Genomic DNA, 20,033 nt, shown 5'->3' on the forward strand with positions numbered 1-20,033 from the left:
AATGGCTTCTGTTTTCTGCACAGAAAACATCTGCATCTGGGGGTACTTGCAGGCTGTCCTTAAAAAGTACATCAAGGTTCACAGAATCAACTGCCCTCAAGGCCTGCCTCCAACTTGGGGGTATCTACATTGCATCCTGACAAACATTCTCTAGCTTGTCAAAGCAAAACTACTCATTCTTCTCTTGGGGTCAGGATGTTGGCCACACCCCTTTCTTCACTTTGACCATGGAAACAAACAGTGGGCAAGGCACATTTAACTGTATGCTCCTTAAGCATCATGAAGGTGGTCGGTCAGGAGGCCTCTGAAACACTGAATTTTAATTGCTGACCAGGACTGGATGGGGCTGAATATTTAGGCTCCTAATAGGACACATGAAGAAACTGGTGTGTGAATGCAGAGAATGGGACTAGAATCCAGAAATGTTCTATTTATTCACTGAAAAAGAGGGAGATTAGGATTAGGCCTTCTTGATCAATTCCCTCCAATCTTCCAAAACTCCCTCCCTTCATTTTTCCAAAATAACACCACACTGAGAAACACATTTGTACAAAAAACCACATATTATTCCCCCCCCTCACAAAATTGGGTGGCTGTATTACAGGAATGAAACCAGATCAAAGACATGAAAAGTAAAAGTCACCACTTATATTGAAACATAACAGTGTTAAGAATTCAGGTATTCTGTATAGTAAAAATATTTCCACCTGGATCTTTTAAATTTGAAAGTGATCACATTAAAGACCTGAGGTTACAAGGGACCACAGTATGAACCAGAATTCCATTTTCCTTCTAAGACCCCAGTGTAAAAGGTAAGTATTTGGAATGAGTTTCCTTTGGGAAAGACTGGCGGGAAATAGGGAAAACCCTGGCCATTGTCAAAAGGCACTGGGATCTTTCTGGAGGCAAATGCATTGGAATCAAACTCCAGTAGGAATAAGCTCACTTCCACTCCGAGAGTCCAGAACACACACACAAAAGGAACAAGGTCTCCTTGGTTCCAGTACTCTGATGGTGACCAGGGCCACCTGGTTAGAGGCAACACCTGAGGGTTTGAAAGGCAAATCTTCATTGTGATTTTATTTATTTTTTTGCTTTCTGATACTAAGGGAAAAAGTTCTGAGGTGTTTTACAAACACCTCCCTACATCCTCTCATATGTAAAGCTTTACAGAATATATAGAAAAAGATACCCAAAAGGTGTCCCACTTTGCATTCTAAATAATGAAACTGCCACTTAAGAGTGTGACATGAAGAGGCCAGGTGCTTTGTAAATCAAGCTCCACCAAACACACCCTTCCCCCACCCATGGAAGGATAGAGGATGGGAAGGACAAGAGAAAACCAAGAACTCTCAAGTCACTCATCAGCAGGGGTTGAAATGGGCTCAAGTTAAGGCATTTTTGTGGCTCTTCCTCTGGAATGGCATTCCAATCTCCCACTCTGAGCACCCCAGCCCTCAAAAGCATGATGCTCTGATTGCCAACTGAGTTCCTTGGTAGCCCCAGCATCTCCTTGACAACCCTGACAGATGGAATGTGAGATCTCAGAAAGGGAAGGGAGAAGGTATAAGAGGCTGTTGATCCTGCCCCACTTCTCCAATCCCATCCCAAACCTAAAGTACCGCTTTACTAAACCCCACTCATCCTGGACTGCAAGAGGTAGTTTGGGGACTTGAACCCCCAGCCATCCTAACCAAGTTCCATTAGCTAAAATGTTTAGCACTATCTACTTTTTTTTTTTTCCTTTTTAAAGGTTTTTTGAAAGAGGGAAAAAAAAGAATGAGTACAAAGCAGTGAATAGTGGACTAGACTCATTGGATAGTCATTGCCCTAGACTCCTACAGCTTTCCTGGCTAATCTAGGGAACTAAGGAATGCCTCCCCAAATCCCACCCCCAAAACCAACAAACCATCTGCATAGAAAGCCAAGCCAGTGGGCCAGGGAAGGAGTGGGTCTGCTCTACCCTACCAGGGACTGAAGGGGAGTGTTCTGCTATGCAGGGTGGAGGTCCCTCATGGTCCTCACTGGGAATAAAATCAGTGGGGTCCCTTCCCGATCTCTTCAAATTTTGGTGCGTCTGTGTGGGGCAAAAGTCTCACAAAACTTCACGATCAGCACCAATCTTAGCTCAGATTAGCAGAAATAAGGTCACTTATAATGCCTTTAGGTTTGTCCCTTCTGGCTATTCCCTCTGCCCATCACCATTTTTTTGGTTCTTATGAACTTAGGATGCTCTCAGTTAAAGCAACAATGACAAAAAAAAAAAAAAGAAAAAAGAAGATAATGATTATAAAGCATTATCCACATAAGACAAAGCAAAAAACCATGGAGAAGCCAAAATGACAGACATCAAAATCTAATGTTGACGAGGACCTGCAGAGAAACTGTCAGCATACCCCACACTGGGAGGGGGGGACGCGGGCTACTGTCAGGATGACCAGGGCACACTGTCACCAGAGGCCTCCCCTTGCGCATTGGCTAGAGAACACAAGAGGTGTCAGAGCATGGAGAGGGCTGGCAAGAGGAATGGGGAAATATGGGATGCGTGCTTGGGGCTGCGAGGAGAAAAAATCCTTTAAAAAAAAAAAAAACCCAAGGAAGCCGAGGAACACAAGTCTCGTCATCCGCACTCCAGCCAGTGGTGCCGGGCATGGACGCGGCCTGCATCTTCCAGGCTAGGGGGCGGCTGAGGCTGGCGGGCCTGGAGCAGGCGGTGGAGGGACTCCATCCGTAGGTGGCGGTGGCGGCGGCTGCTGCGGGGGAGGGGCATCTGCAAACACAGCCAAGAGGGGCTCGTCATTGCTGGAAACGCAAGGACTGTGGGAAGAGCCGTGCAGAAAGAAAGGCCCCGGGAAGGAATTTTCCTCGCGGCAGGCAATCAACGCAGACTTGACGGCACTGCTGCCACTGCGGCCTGCGCAGATCAGGCCCACTGTCCCTCCAGGTTGCTGCTCAGGTGCTGGGCTGTCTGGACCTGTCCCAACCTCGTCTGAGGCAAGGCCCATCCCTTCCAAGAATCACTCCAGACCTTGTCAGAACTTAAATGTATTTTGAGTTTATTGCATTTTAATGGTTCTAATTGTATTTCTTCAGTTAAATGATAAGCTCCTTCCTGTGTCTTCTTTCTCTCACTGTACCTGGCCTAGGTGGGCACAAAATAGATTATCAGTATAACTTCTTGCTGATTAAGTAAGTGTCTCCACCAGGGCCAGAGAGCTTCACTCGAGGCGGCTGCTGACAAGGTGGACAGTCCTGGGAGGCCCCACGGCTCCTGAACTGCAGTCCTTAGATTTTTGGCCAAAACTAGGTCAGGTCCTGAAGGGAACAATTAGTATGAGTGTCGGGGGCTCTTTCCTATTACAACTTTAGCTGCTTAGTGTACAAAGGAACCCTAGAGATTATTTAATCCAGGGCTTTTTAAACCTTTTGATTCTGTCAGAAATGAAAACGTACGAAACAACAAGTACAGTTTTGCTCACCAGTCAATTCACCCAACCTTCCCCCCAAGAGATTGCCATCAAAATGCTAAAGCCCTTCAAAGCACTTTGAAGCCCACTGGTCGAATCTCTTATGTCCTCTTTTCAGTGGGAGGAAACTAAGGACTGAAGGGAGGAAGCACCCTGACGGAGGAGGCCTGGCTGGTACCCGACAGCCAAGTCAGTGGCTCAGAATCCCTGAAACACTCATGTGTAGCAGAAGTGGGGGAGCATCTGAAATCCTCCACATTCTCAAGGTGCTCCCCCAAGGGCCCTTCAGAAGGAAATACTGGACAGTGGTAAAGACCAAGGATATCAGCTCCTGCAACTGGGAGGGCAAATTGGCCAGGCCTCCTGGCAGACTGGCACGTTTGCCTACTGTCTGTAAGTCAGTGACATTAAGGTTTCCTTACCAAGGGAGAGAAGCATCCCTATACTACAAACTCTGACCAGTGACTCAAAGGAGATCATTTTTTCTATCGCCACGATCCTACACCCAGCTCACGGCTATCTTTCTTCCGTGCTGTAATGCTGCCTTAGTCCCTCGGGGCCCAGAGACAAAGGAGACGAGCTTTCGTGCAGCCTGCCTCCTGGCCCTGCAACTCCTCCCCGAGTGCTGCAGCGCACTCCAGGCACTTTGTGGTAAACCCTGTAACCTACTATCTACTTCTTCATTTTTTGTTTTCCCCACTAAAGCTCCTGGAGACTAGGAATTCTTGAGTCCTAGCTCTTGGTACTGTGAATAGGAGTTAACTCCTTGGCACAAATGTGAACATCTAAACAAACCAGGCCTGAAAACGTGGATGGGGTACTTGGCTACTACTGACTGCATTTTGGGATCATTCTGCGATCTACGGGAGTAAAGGACAGGTCAGAGCTTCAGAAACAGCACTCTGGAGGCCAGGACTGGGAGAGAGCAAGGACCTGGCTTCTTACACCTGCCAGACACTGTGCCTTCTCCACGGAGCCTGCTGGGACCTCCCGTTCCTTCTCAACACAGACCCTCATAGTCCCTCCTGAGTCTAAGTTGTTGCTACCAATATCCCAGATAGGTATGAGAAACTTGTTATTTCTGCCCTAAACTGGTTTTTTCTTTCTTTGCACACTCCAATTTTGAACCCTGTGTCCATAAAGGCTCCTGTAGGAAAACAGCCAGTAGCTCAGTATGTCTAACAAGATTCAAGCTAGACCGGCTTAAACAGGAGCAGGTGAGAAGTATCTTTTTGGCCTCCCCACAGACCTCAGTGTTGAGAGTGCAGGCCACAAAGGCTATGGCACATGTAGCCAAATGCTGCAAGCGTTTGCACTTGTCACCTGTGCACCTGCTCATCAGGGGTGGTGAAGAGCAGACTACAGATTGATCTTCTGGAAGCTCCTGTCACAGGCTGCACTGTCCATCGACCTGCCAAACTACAGGTAATCTAACCAACAAAGCCTTTGTCCCTGGTCTCCAGCCCTCCCAGAAAGACCCCAGGGTGGTTCCCCACACCATGCTACTTACACATGCCGTTAGGTGCCGTGAGGGGTACCCGGGGTCCTAAGATGTTTCCTGGCATTGGAGGCATACCGGGAGGGGCTGGGCCACTCCCAGGGGGATGGATGTTGGCTGCAACAGTGGGAATCATGCGGCCTGGCATGGGCTGCCCAGGGATCATGGAACCTGGGCCTGGTATCTGACCTGTGGAGGGAGATTTTAAGTATTAAGGTAAGTATATTAGGAAGAAAGAATCACTTCAATGCCCAAGAATGCCAGCTACAAATACCTAACCCTCTAAAGGATCTAAAATATCAAAAGAGCAATAATCTGTAATAATCTCTATGCCCATACTTTCATTTTTTTTGAGGAGGAGGAGGAATAATAAGGCATCTGTGGAGCAAATGACTACCCTAAACACTGGTAAAGGCAGGTGGCTGCAAGAACAATGACAAGAAAAGCACCCTAAAAATAAGCATTCATTTTGGTTACCCTGGGTGGACAGTGGATGGTCAGACATCTTCCTGAGGACACAAAATGCCAAGCACAGGTAACGGGATGGAGAGGACTTTAACAGCATATCAAGTGCACAATCTAAGGATAGCAGCTAAGTAAAGATTGAGTTTCACACATGGGCTTCGTGGGAGGGGATATCCAAAACAGTACTGGTCACAACTGTGAAATCAACGTTATCAAGTGATTCTGACCAGAATCTCCAAATCCTGTCCATAGAAAAGTCCCTTCTTTGAAACGCCACCATGAAGCATTGACTCTAGAGAACCACGGTGGTGGTGGTTGTGGAGAACAGCAAGAAAAATGGACAACACCTTACACCTTCATCTCTTTCTACTGGTCTGAAATTGATGAGAGGAGATGCTATACACAAGAACAGTAAAATACCCTGTCTGCAGTTTCACAATGAGCCTTCAGCAAACTTTTCCTGTGGAGCCAGATAGTAAATATCTGGACCCTGCAGGTCATATGGGCTTGGTCACAGCTTTTCTTATTAATTAATTAATTTTTAAAGGCTGGGGGGAGGGGCGGAGAGAGAAGAGAGAAGAGAGGGAGAATCCCAGGCAGGCTTTGCACTGTCAGTGGGGAGTTCGAAGCAGGGCTCAAATTCATGAAACGTGAGATCATGACCTGAGTCAAAATCCAAGAATTGGACACTTAACCAACTAGCCACCCAGGTGCTTTTCAGCTTTGCCATTATAGCATGAAGGCAGTCACAGATGGCATATATGTGTCATAGATAACAAATAGGTGAGACAGAGTCTCAATAAATACTTATGGACTCTGAAATGTGAATTTCATATAAACTTCATGTGATATAAACATTTTTCAAAATTTTAAGCCCCCTCTTCCCTCACCATTTAAACTGTAAAAACCATCTTCTTTAGAAAAATTTTTAATGCTTGTTTTTTGATAGATAGGGAGAACACAAGCAGGGGAGGAGAAGAGAGAGTGGGAGACAAAGAATCTGAAGCAGGCTGCAGGCTCTGAGCTGTCAGCACAGAGCCTGATGCAGGGCTTGAACCCAGAGACTGTGAGATCACGACCTGAGCTGAAGTCGGATGCATAACCGACTGAGCCACCCAGGCGCCCCACCGTAAAAAGCATTTTTAGCCTGTGGTCCATATGAAAACAGGAGACAGGCAAGGTTAGATCCACAGGTTGTAGTTTGCCAATCCTGCTTTAGATGTGATGAGAATTTCTTCTTAAACTCAGCAGTTTGGCTGCTGGGCTTAGTTTTAAAGAGCCCCAAACAAAAGAGAATAATTTAACGGGCACAAACCCAGGTTGAAACACTCTTTCGTGTTCATAGCAGCACTCTCCACAATAGCTAAAACATGGAAAGAGCCTAAGTGTCCATCAACAGATGAATGGATCAAGAAGATGTGGTTTATCTATACCATGGAATACTACATNAATATAAAAAAAAAGACACTTTCGCATGTGTATACGCACTCTCTACGTATATGTAGGCAAATTATAGTCTCTACAGAAAAAGAAGAAAGAATCCATGGTTTTGTTTTTATAAATCCAGGGACTTCTGTATCTCTGTTAAGGTCAGCTGTATGAAAGTAAATACAGATTTGGGGGCACCTGGCTGGCTCAGTTAGTGGAGTCTTCAACTCAATCTTGGGGTTGTGGGCTTGAGCCCCATGGTGGGTATACAGATTATTTTAAAAACAAATAAAAATTTAAAAATTTTTTAATTTTAAAAAATTTTTCTAATATTTTTTATTTATTTCTGAGAGAGACAGTGTGAACAGGGGAGGGTCAGAGAGAGAGGGAGACACAGAATCTGAAACAGGCTCCAGGCTCTGAGCTAGCTGTCAGCACAGAGCCTGATGCAGGGCTCAAACCCATGAACTGTGAGATCATGACCTGAGCTGAAGTCGGACGCTTAACCGACTGAGCCACCCAGGCGTGCCTAAAAATTTTTTAAAAAGGAGGCACCTGGGTGGTTCAGTCAGTTGAGTGACTCAATTTTGGCTCAGGTCATGATCTCAGTGTTGTGGGATCAAGCCCTACATCTGGCTCTGCACTGAGCATGGAGAGCCTGCTTGGGATTCTCTCTTCCTCTGCTCCCCTGCCCCACCCACATGCTCTTTCTCTAAAATTTATAAAAAATAAAGAATGAAAAAAGAAAGAAAGAAACCTAAATATAGGTTTCTAAACATAGTTCTGAGACAGCTAGAAGTAAGAATGCTTGAGGTCCAATCATGGAAAATTTGGGAGATGGGACTATCTGATAGCTAATGGTCAATTAAAACATACAGAGCAGGGGGTTAGGTGGCTCAGTTGGTTGAGTGTCCAACTTTGGCTCAGGTCATAATTTCACAGTTTGTGAGTTCAAACCCCACATTGGGCTCTGTGCTACAGCTCAGAGCCTTGAACTGCTTTTGATTCTGTGTCTCCCTCCCTCTCTCTGCCCTCCCCTACTCGTGCTCTCCCTCTATCAAAAATAAACATTTAAAAAAATAATAAAAAAATAAAACATACAGAGCAGTACTGGAGACAACTTGAGGGAATTCCTCTGTCACTGTTTAGAAAAAGGCCTGTCTTAAGAAAGACACACAAAGCTTCAAGCCTCACAGCATCTATTTCCAGTGTCCGTTCCCTGACCTAGGACTGAGAGAGAGGAGGTCCTCACTACAGGGGTATCAGTGAAGAGAACTCCAGAGGTTCAAGAGTCAGGGGAAGAGTGGTCTACTGTATTTGGGGAACAATTTTTGTAAAGCAAAATATACCAACATTGTGCCTCAGAATAAGCGGGACAGTAAGCTTGGGCCCTCAGGACAGCTTGGTCAAACCACTCCAGGGAGGCCAAGAGCAGCTACTGGGCTCACTTCTGGGCTGATACGCCACCTACTCTTATACCAACTGACCATGAGAGCCAAATGCTGTTGGGTGCTCATACCACAGTGTGAGGACAGACACAGGCAGTAGTGAAGAGCCTATCAACCTAGGAAATGACATGGAGATGAAAGGAAGAGCTATCAAGTATGTTATTTGTCATACTCCAGAGATGTATAGGAGCAGCAGGGTGCTGGAAGAAGAAAACCACAGGAGCAAGCCAAAACACCTGGAACCTTCCAGTCAACTGAGACAACCTTGTGAATGACCTGGGATTTTGGATGATGTGCAGTAAACTGAAGGAGGGGGTGAGAGATAGGACAACTGCAGATTTTCCTAAGCACAAGGCCCAGCCTCAGTTAAGCAATCAGAAAATAATATAAGCCTCACTCCTGTTACTCCTGAGAGCTGCCACTTATTTGTAGCAGGTTCCTACTTGCTGTTCCCTGTGGTACCTGCATCACCTTCTTACCCATCAGCTACACTTGGCTGAGGACCAGCAGGCTCAAAAAGGTTAAGAGAAACGTACTCAGGTTAGGGCCACGTTAACCACCATCTGTCTGATAGGACTCGCAGCAAAGGGGCTGGATGAGCCCTGTGCAGAGAATGGGGACTTGTTTATTTTTGAGAGAGAGAGAAAATGCTCACGCATGAGTGGGGAGCGGCGGAGAGAGGGAGACAGAGAATCTGAAGAGAGCTCTGTGCTGACAGCAGAGAGCCCTATGCAGGGTTGGTTGAACTCACAAACTGAGATCATGACCTGAGCTTAAGTCAGACACTTAAGGTTTTGGAAGAGGGAGGAATGTGGGGCTGATGGCCTGTGTGGAGAGCTTTCAGAAGGGCTGCAAAGGAGTTGGGAGCCTAGAGCAGAGGAAAAGAGCTTCTGCAGAGAAACAAAGGCTGCATGAGGGCAGGATGTGTAGATAAGAGTAGGAGCTAAGGGGTGGGGGACAGCACCCCACAGGCAGCCTGGGGTTGAGTGAGAGAGCAAAGCAGGGGCAAGCGTCCAGAGGAAGGAGAACTCGGCATGCAGACGGCAGCGGGGATGAAGCGGACACACAGGCAAGGACTCCTGCTCTGGGAACGAGAGACGCGGGACTGGCACCCCGCTGTGAGTGGAGTGTGGTGAGGTGGGGCGCAGGGAAGGTACCGAACTCTTGAAGGCTCCCATGGGCAGTGCCACATGGAGCACCAGACTTCTGAGTCCGGGCCAGTCCTCTGCTGCTATTCAAGAGGCTGTGACTTTTATTTACAAGATGCTCTTCCAGCACCCTTACTGCCACACACCCCCACTAGGCCACGACTAAAAGTCACCACCTTGGGGTGCCTGGGTGGTTCAGTTGGTTAAGTGTCTGACTTTGGCTCAGGTCATGATCTCATGGCTCGTTAAGTTCAGAGCCTGGAGCCTGCTTCTGATTCTGTAGTTCCCTCTCTCTCTCTGCCCCTCTCCCACTCACATTCTGCCTCTCTCTCAAAAATAAATAAACATTAACAAAAATTTTTTAAAAAAATGTCACCATCTGCTCTGGAGTCCCTACGTCTCTACAAGTGATTGTCTAAAGGTATTCTGGCGGTGTGACGGAGACAGCAGATACTTTTGTTATTGAAAGCAGGAGGCCCGCTTTTAAGCCTTGGACCTTTATATTCTTTTTTTTTTTTAATTTAAAAAATTTTATTTGAGAGAGAGAGAGAGAGAGAACGTGAGCGAGCATGAATGGGGGAGGGAGCGGAGGGAGGGAGAGAGGGAAAGAGAGAGAGAGAATATATCTCAAGCAAGTCCCATGTGCAGTGGAGAGTTCGATGCGGGGCTCAATTCTATGACCCTGGGATCATGACCTGAGCTAAAATCAAAGAGTCAGACACTCAACCAACTGAGGCACCCAGGTGCCCCTCCAACCTCTCAATTCTAACCTGGAGATGAAAGAACACTTTTCATGGACTTGTGGTCAATGGAAGCCATGTGCTAGACCAGCCAATAGAGCCCATGTCTATACATGTGAGTACAAGCTGACTTCTGCTTCTAAATTCAACCTGGACAAGAGGCCTCAACCAAAGCGGGGAAGAACATTTTGCCTGCCCTTCTCAGATCTCTCTCTCTCCAGGAAACTGAAGACAATCGTGAAGCATGCCTTTACAAAAAAAGGCCAGAACGAGTCCTGGTGAGGGAGGAAGAAGAGCGAGCAAGCAAGCAGGTGTGTGCTCACAGAAGCGGCAGGATACACAGCCATGCAGTCCCAACTACTTCTTATTTTCAGCAGGACAGAGCTTGAAGCTTTGACATGAAGGGCAAGGTTGCCCCACCTCCTGGATCACCAGTGGGCCTCCCTGTCAGGAGCCACCTAGTACCATTCTCAACAGGGAAAGTACAGACGGAACTAACCAGACTAGAAAACTAAACAGTGTGATCTCACTTCCACTTCATCCCAACCGAGATGAGTGTTCTTGGGCAAGTCACTGAGGATGCCCAGAGCCTGGGACTGAGATTATAGAGAATGAAGCTAGATATCTGCCCCTTCTCACCATATGGCTTTCTACATCATCAGGGAAATGGCTTGTTACAGTGCCTTATTATGTCACTGGCTCTTCCAACATGCTAGGAGAGCAGATATTTTCATTTTATGGAGAGAAAACAGAATTTGTAAGAGGTATCAGATCCAGGTCTTCTGACTCTAAATCCAATTCTCTTTCTACCACACATTTGAGCACACACATTCTGTGCTCAAATGAAACAGTTCACATGAAAGGACTTAAAAGAACTTAATTTTTTTTTATTTTTATTAAAAAATAAAAATCAGGTGCACCTGGGTGGCTCAGTCAGTTGAGCGTCTGACTCTTGATCTCAGAGTAGTGAATTCAAGCCCAGTGTTGGGCTCTGCACTGGGTGTGAAGCCTACTTAAAAGAACAAAAATAAAAACAGACAAAAGAACTAAGGTGTATACTTTAGTTCCAGCCACCATGTTTTCTTCTTTACTATATCACTTGTAAGACTGCTCTGCTTCCTACACGAAGTTTTTAATTTAACAAACACATTATGGCCCCTACAGTGGGCTGGCTGGTGATCCCCAAACAGATATGGACATGTTCCAATACCTGGAACCTGTAAATGTAGCCATTTTTGCAGATGTGATTAAGTTAAGGGTTCTGAGATGAGAAGATCATCCTGGATCATCTTGGTGGGCCCTAAATCCAATGACAGGTGTCCTTATATGAGACACATGGCCACAAGCCAGGGAAAGCCACCAGAAGCTGGAAGAGGCAAGGAACAGACTATTCCCTAAAACCCCTAAAGAGAGCAGGCCTTCCTAGATTATTAACTTCTAGCTCCCAGAACAGAGGCAACACGTGTCTGTTGTTTTAAGTCACCAAGTTTGTGAAAGGGGAAGACATAAAGACTAAGTTGACAGTGTCATCAAGTGTGTAAACAGGAGAGCCCAGATCTGACTTGGGTATTGTGGCTCCAGAGATGGTGTTCATAACCACAATGTACCCTGTGGACATGGGTCTGGAGGAGGGGGTCCATCCTTTGTCTGGCAGACTGTGTGACGCAATCCTTGCTGCCACTAAACTGATGGGTCAGTTCTCTGACCCACACCCACCTCCAAAGAGAAACAATTCTGCAACCAGTGGCTCGGTGTGGGAGTTCCAGCAGGGAAACAAGCCATTCAGGAAACAATCTGGCAAAGAGGAGACTTGGCTGCAGACTGACACAGACCTCTGAAGTGATGCCTACCCAACATGCAATGGGCTCCGGCTGCGAGTTCTTGCAGTCAGGGTCTAGTGGTGCCATTTCTGAAGCTACTTCTCAGTGGCAGTGGCCTGTTTACCTATTTCCCTATTTCTTTATGGCAACAAGCTGTGATGGGCAGCTTTAGGGTTTTCCCAGGCCATAAGCCCAATGGCTGCAAAAAAACCTCCTCCTTTTTCTTGATCTAAATCCCCCAGCCTTCTGAAAACCAAAGTTTTCCTACCTTCCTGTCATAGCAGGGCAAGAAAGCCACTGAGACACAGGTGTACAGGGTACAAGAGAACAACGGCTCCTTGGGAGAGGTGGCAGCCAACAAGAAGAATCAGAGGAAAAATAGGTGACTTCTACTTAGGCAGACTAACACTTCTCAGGAGAGGAAGGGGCATGAAGTGTGGTCAAATCCATCCAGAGGTTACTGCTGTCATGCTCTACAACTTATTGTGTGGGTGTATCTAGGGCAGTGGATTTAGGGAACAGAAAGCAGGAGACAAGGATGTCATTCTGAGTCACAGTCTACCATTTGCCAGGCAATGACAGTTATCTGATTGAATCCTCTGGGCTGTCAGGCAGACTGGAAGACAGAAAGAGCCCAGTTTCAAGATAAGGAAATGAAGTCTCAAGAGAGACTATGTAATTTGGCCCCAAATCCCAAGAACAGAGACAGAGAAGATTCAAACCCAGGTCTGTCTGCCCCCAAGGCTCACTCTCTTTTCCTTCACACCTACACCATCTTACCTTGATGGAGTAGCTCTCTCATTGGAAAAGCTGATTTCTAAGATCAAATTTGAAATGGGGCAGAATTTAAGAGGACCGGTAAGAGGACAGAATCAATTTCTCATAATACAAACTCTGTCCTTTTGCAATCTAAACATTCCTGTGTTCTTTCTGGGGTCTGACAAAGGTCTCATCACTTTTACAAGGATGGTAATGTCTGAAAGTACTTCCATAAGCTCTTACTAAACATGACGAGATCTGGCCCACATGAACATGAAATGCACAGGAGCAGAACTTAGGAAACAAAATAAAAGGGTGTGCATGTATGTATTTTCCAGTTTAAAAAAAAAAAAAATCAGGTATCTCTTTCCTTGGTAGAGAGGGAAGTGAGAGAGAGAGAGATGAGATGAGGCTTCAAGACAGCAGCATGAAAGCAAAAACTGGTGGGAGTTTGACCTACATACAAGCTTTAAAAAAAAAAAACAACAAAAAAAAAACCCACAACAAAACAGCAGGCATCTGAAGCCTGAAAAATAGAAAGGTTTGCTAAAATTAGGTTTAGCCTAGTGGAAAAATCCCTCACACTTTCTCAGGTTTAATAGATCTTTTACTAAAGCATGATACCCATCATGCCTGGTGGAATATTTAAGGATTTTTATTTTTTGGGGTGGGAGAGGCAGGTGGGAGAACATGAAACTAGGAAAGGAAACTCGTGAATTTCCAATCTTGAACACATTTCATCGCTCCATTTCTAACCGTCCACAGCACATCCTCTGGCTGAGCGCCCCGGAGAACGGAAATAACACAATCGGGGCCAAGTGAGGGGAAGCCCAGGCTCCTCAGGGACTCCTCCTCCTGCAAAGCTTCCGGGGGGCGCCCGCAACAGACGCTCTTTGTTGAAGACTGGGCCCTCACTGTTCTCTTTGTAAGGGGAACCTGCTACTCCGGAAAGTGGTTCAGCAGCCTCGTTATCATGTGACGCAAGCCAGGACCGAAGGCCCTGCAGATACTAAAAAATTGGCTGATGTGATGAGCCATTCTTCTTCCCTTTTTGGTATGGCGCTGGAAGGCCAGGGGGTGGGCTTGGAAGGGATGACTGGTTGGAATCCTTTCCTAAGCACGGTTTCCCATGGGTAGGGTTGTGTAAGTGGGTCTAACTTGGAGGCTTAAAAGTCAAATGACTAATGCCTTGGTTGAAATTTCCTTAAGCAACCAACATTTTACTAATTCTAGTTTTATCATTAAAACATCATCTATACCATGTCTGAGTTCTCATCAGTTCGGACCAATTCCTACTCTGGTTTTTTAGGCACTACTGAAAATTCTTCTACTATTAATCATGAGAAAACCATAAAGGTATTTAAGTCAGTGTGTCCTTTTCCTTCTGCTTTTCACACACAGAGGCTTCCTCAATGCAGGCAGCTCATTGCAGATCCATGAAAACTTCTGAGTGCTTCATTTACTATAAATGCCCAGGGGAAAGGAGGGCAGAGCTTACGCTACATTTATATAATAAATTTTTTGTCACTTCCTTTTGACTCAACTCACAGACAGGTCATGCTCCTTTAAGAATGGGCCGAAGCCCTTGGGAGTACTAACCACTTACAATAAAGGAGACCTCCACAGGAACATGTCAGGGTGGTCCACACTCACCATATGTTCAACATAGTACTGGAAGTCCTAGCTTCACGAAATCAGACAACAAAAAGTAATAAAAGCCATACAAATCGGCAAGAAAGAAGTCAAACTTTCACTCTTCACAGACGACATGATACTCTATTTGGAAAACCCAAAAGACTCCACCAAAAAACTGCTAGAACTGATACATGAATTCAACAAAGTCTCAGGATATAAAATCACATACAGAAATCAGTTACACTTCTATACACCAATAATGAAGCAGCAGAAGGAGAAATCAAGGAATTGATCCCATTTACAACTGCACCAAAAACTGTACGATGCCTAGGAATAAACCTTACCAAACAGATAAAAGATCTACATGCTGAAAACTACAGAATGAAATTGAAGAACTGAAAGAAAAAGGGGCACCTGGATGGCTCAGTTAGTTGAGCGTGCGACTCGATTTCAGCTTAGGTTCGTGGGTCTGAGCCCCATATCAGCTCTGTGCTATTAGCACAGAGCCTGCTTGGGATTCTCTCTCCCTTCTTCTCTCTACTCCTCCCCTGCTCGTGTTCTCTCTCTCTCTTAAAGTAAGTATATAAATTTTTAAAAATTGAAGACACAAAGTAATAGACATTCCATGTTCATGGATTGGAAGAACAATATTGTTAAAATGCATCTACTACCCAAAGCAATCTACACATTCAATGAAATCTCTATCAGAGAAACACCAGCATTCTTCACAGAGCTAGAACAAACAATTCTAAAATTTATATGGACCCAGAAAAGACCCCAAATAACTAAAGTAATGTTGAAAAAGAAAACCAAAGCTGGAGGCATCATAATTCCAGACTTTAAGCTGTATTACAAAGCCGTAATCATCACAAAGACAGTATGGTACTGGCACATAGACAGACACACAGATAAATGAAAAAAGAGTAGAGAACCCAGAAATGGAGCCACAATTATATGGACAACTAATCTTTGACGAAGCAGGAAAGAATATCCAATGGAAAAAAGACGGTCTCTTTAGCAAATGGTGCTGGGAAAACTGGATAGCAACAGGCAGAAGAATGAAACTGGCCCACTCTCTTATACCATCAAAAAAAAAAAAAAAGGATGAAAGACCTAAATGTGAGACAGGAAACCATCAAAATCCTACAAGAAAAAACAGGCAGCAACCTCTTTGACCTCAGCCACAGCAATTTCTTATGAGACAGGTCTGTGGAGGCAAGGGAAACAAAAGCAAAAATGAACTACTGGGACCTCATCAAGATAAAAAGTTTCTGCATGGTGAAGGAAATAATCAAGAAAACTAAAAGGTAACTGATGGAATGGGAGAAGATATTTGCAAATGACATGTCTGTAAAGGGTTACTATCCAAAATCTATAATGAACTTATCAAACTCAATGCCGAAAAACAAATAATCCAGTGAAGAAATGGGCAGAAGACATGAACAGACACTTTTCCAAAGAAGTCATCCAGATGGAAAACAGACACATGAAAAGATGCTCAACATCAGCTACCATCAGGGAAATACAAATCAAAATCACCAAGAGATAGTACCACACATCTGTTAGAATAGCTAAAATTAACTCAGGAAATAATCATATTGGTGAGGATGAGGAGAGAGAGGAACCCTCTTGTACTGTTGATGGGAATGCAAACTGGTGGCAATGCAATCTGGAAAACAGTGTGGAGGTTCCTCAAAAAATTCAAAATAGAACTACTCTACCGCCCAGCAACTGCTCTACTAGGTATTTATCCAAAGGAAACAAAAATGCTGATTCAAAGGGGTTCATGCACCCCAATGTTTATAGTAACACTATCAACAATAACCAAATTATGGGAAGAGCCCAACTGCCCATCGACTGATGAATGGAGACACACACACACACACACAGAATATCACTAGGCGATCAAAAAGAATGAAATCTTGCCATCTGCAACAATGTGGATGGAACTAGAGTGCATATGCTAAGTGAAAGAGGTCAGTCAGAAAAAGACAAATAGCATATGATTTCACTTGTGTGTGGAATTTAAGAAACAAAACAGATGAACATAGGGGTAGGGAAGGAAAAATAAGATAAAAATGGAGAGGGAGACAAACCGTAAGAGACTCTTAAATACAGAGGAGAAACTGAGGGTTGCTGGAGGGCGGGCTAGATGGGCAAAAGGCATTAGGGAAGGGGCACCTGTTGGGATGAGCACTGGGTATTACATGTAAGTGATGAATCACTGGGTTCTACTCCTCAAATGAAATGACACTTTATATTAACTAACTTGAATTTAAATAAATACATTAAAAAAAAATAAAGGAGACCCACACAGTCAGAGGGCAGTGCCTTCTTGGCTCAGGTAAGCAGCACAATCAAGAACACCTCAGGAAGCAGCAGCCACTACCTAGGCCACTCTCCTGGTTCCCCAAGTGCTGTCATCATACCATAGGCCAGGGTGTGGCAAAGGATACTATGTATGTGTTCAACAACTGGTTGCTATCACAACTGTTCACCTTGTATCATATGGAACGGCAGTTTTACAGGGAGTACTAATAGGCTTTAATTTAGAAACCACAGTTTTCCAATTTAAATAAAAAGATGAAATGGACTGGTATGTATTTTATCAGATTAGCAAAACCCAAGGGGTATACAAAGATGGCTGGGGCGAACTCCAACTTCCACATGCCCACTGTACACCAGAAACACACTACTACAGATACTTCCTTTGCCTTTTTGTTTGGTAGTGAACAGACCGACTTGGGACACTGTCAGAGACCAGAACAAAATCCACACACAGCTAGAGTTCCCAGGTTATGTCCAAATAATAAGATCCGAGGAAGAGCAAGGACAGCATGAAGACTGTACTTTCTACACAATATTCTACGGATCTGAATGAATTAAGGGGTGGTAGAGGAGGAAAACTGCAGAGGTTCAAACTAAATGGAATATATGCAGGTGTGGGTTTATACCAATCCCTCTGGGGACCAGGCCCATGCATTTGACAGCCTGACAGATTCATGAGATTGAGCCACTATTTTTATGGGCTCTACCACTGATGGACAGTTTTGTGGAGAAAAGATTACATGGGCTTTATCTCCATAATTATACCAACTCTAAGTCAGAAGGCTGGACAAATTAACCACCCACTGATAAATCTGTCTTGATCTTTTCACCACTTCTCCAACCTAGCTGGTTTTTCAGAGGCCGATTTCCCGTTTCTTCACAGACTGTAAATTCTGGCCAAATACTAAAAGCTAGCAAACTGACCTGGATAATTATCCTCAGCTCCTAATATAAATGCTGTGGCCTGTAAACTTTTCTAGAACTTCGGAAACAATAGTTGGAAGGACAAAGCTCAGAGTTCTTAACTGACACCTGTAGCAAATCAGAGACTGAAGCTGAACCTCACCTAAAACACTACCAACTTCCTCACCTGCCCTGCTTTGAAAAGGCCTTTTAGCTGACTGCTAGAATATGGTGCACTAGACTCACCTGTTATGAAGGCAACTTTTAACTAGTGGGTTCAATTTATAGTTCTTAATTTTACTCTTGAACACACTTGATTTAATTTTACATTTGAACTCCAGAGCACCCCCACAACACAATTACATTGAGCTGTTACAACTCTTAACACTGCTAGCATGTAAACTGGCAGAACCCTTTTTGGAACAGTACTGGCAGCATCTAATAATGGGAACATATGTACTTATGACCCATTCAAGGTACTCTGGGTGCACACAACAGAAATGTATACCTATGTCTATCAGATATTCAGAGCAGTACTACCAGCTACTGTAAGAACTAACACCTGGAAACTATTCAAATGTCTATCAACAGGAGAACAGACGAACAAAGTGGGGCAGAGCCCCACAACTGACCAGGTATAGCAAACAGGAGGGACAAATCTACAAACTACCGACAGCAATGTGGATGGATCTCACACACCTCATGCTAAGTGAAAGAAACCAGACAGAAACAAAACCTACTGTGTGATTTCCTCTAGACAGTACTCACAACTAGCCCTACTAGTCTTTGCTGGTAGGAATCAGGACAGTTGCTGACCCTGGAAGAAAGGAGTTTCAGAAGAGTATCGTAGGGGCTTCTGGGTATTGCTTAAACAGGCATAGTCTCTTTGTTAACACTAAACACTCATGATTTGTGTTTTTTTCCATAGGTACATTCTATTTCAATAAAAAATTGTTAAGAAAAAAGATGACCTCACCACAGATTTTAAAAAACCAGTCTCCTCATACATGTAATGATCCTTTTCTTTAAAATTTTCTGAAGAAAAGCTTATTTCTATGAGAGAGTAAAAAGAGGAAAACGCCCTATTTCTATTCTAAAGGCTATTTTTATGAAATTTAGTTCCTTTGGCATGGTCTCCCTGAGAGAAAAGCTGTATATGAATCTGCTGTAAGCCCCCTCTCAGCATTCTGTCACGGGGCAGAGTTGTGGGGTCACTCTGGAATCAGGCGGAGCCCAGCACAAATCCCAGCTCCACCATGCAGCAAGGCCACGTGGTCCTCGCCATAAATCAGTTTTTGAACCGTGAAGTGAGGACGGTGAGAAGTGAGGAAAAACAATATGGGTGACGGGCCTTGCATGCAAACATTTGTTCTCACCAGAGCATAATTTAGGGAAGAAGACAGAAGCATCTCTCTTCCCATCTTTTATGAGCTAAATGCAGATGTGAGAGCTCCCCAGGAGTCCTCTGTGAACGGTTACTGTGGAAGATGACACTTAATACCAACCAGAACCAGGACCAAGTAGCCACAGAGAACTTTCCCTTAAACATTTATCCCAGCAGATTTAGGAACAAAATTTTTAAAATAACTATTGTTTCTGAAAAATCGCATTGTAGTCTTCATTCTGTTAATCACTGGTATCTTCTAAAAGCTTAATTTTGAAAAAAATTACATCTGATAAAGAGAATTTAAGATCTGCTCAAGCAGACAGAAAGACCGAAGGAGAAGGATCCTACGTCATGAGGAGGGCAGACCCTGAAGACTACATCCACAAACATTACATAGATCAAGTGGCAAGTCTGATGGCGGTTGTAAATTCTGCAGCTGCTATTTAAGAGTCAAGTGTGTGTGAAATGAAGGCTTCCCAATTGAGGTCAACCTAGCCCCAGTTTGGGGTAAAGGCAATAAAAACTAATATCTAAAACATATTTTGGGTTGTGAAATAAAAGATCCATGTTGAGGGGCACCTGGGTGGCTCAGTCGGTTAAGCATCCGACTTTGGCTCAGGTCATGATCTCACGGTTCGTGAGTTCAAGCCCCGCGTTGGGCTCTGTGCTGACAGCTCAGAGCCTGGAATCTGCTTCAGATTCTTTGCCTCCTTTTCTCTCTGCTCCTCCCCCATTCGTGGTCTGTCTCTGTCTCTCTCTCTCTCAAAAATAAAAATTAACTTAAAAAATAAAAACGATCCATGTTGCTAGTTTTTTTGGCAAACATGCCTGATTATTTCCATGAGCAGACTTAACTACGTGCCTTGGCCAAAGGATCTGCAACCCACCCCAAGAAGCACAAGCCTGGGCTCTGCTGTACACCTGGCACACTGCTGCAGGGTAATTATGAAAACCCTCCAGGATGACTGTTATGGAGCAAAGTGACATACAGCACAAACCATACACAC

At 44.6% G+C, this 20,033-nt stretch overlaps 1 protein-coding gene across 1 annotated transcript in view; it reads right to left on the reverse strand.

Annotated features, from left to right (window-relative positions):
• Window positions 1-415: 415 nt before the first annotated feature.
• Window positions 416-20,033, reverse strand: part of SMARCC1 (SWI/SNF related BAF chromatin remodeling complex subunit C1) — a 172,263-nt gene continuing 152,645 nt past the window's right edge. Inside the window, exons 27-28 of the mRNA XM_077777037.1 lie at window positions 4,978-5,154; window positions 416-2,770 (exon numbers count right to left, since the gene is read on the reverse strand). Of these exons, the coding sequence (XP_077633163.1) occupies window positions 2,676-2,770; window positions 4,978-5,154 (272 nt within the window). The 3' untranslated portion in view covers window positions 416-2,675. The remainder of the gene's footprint in view (window positions 2,771-4,977; window positions 5,155-20,033) is intronic.

Source organism: Crocuta crocuta, unplaced genomic scaffold, assembly GCF_008692635.1.
Source record: "Crocuta crocuta isolate KB4526 unplaced genomic scaffold, BGI_CrCroc_1.0 scaffold77, whole genome shotgun sequence".
NCBI lineage: Eukaryota > Metazoa > Chordata > Mammalia > Carnivora > Hyaenidae > Crocuta > Crocuta crocuta.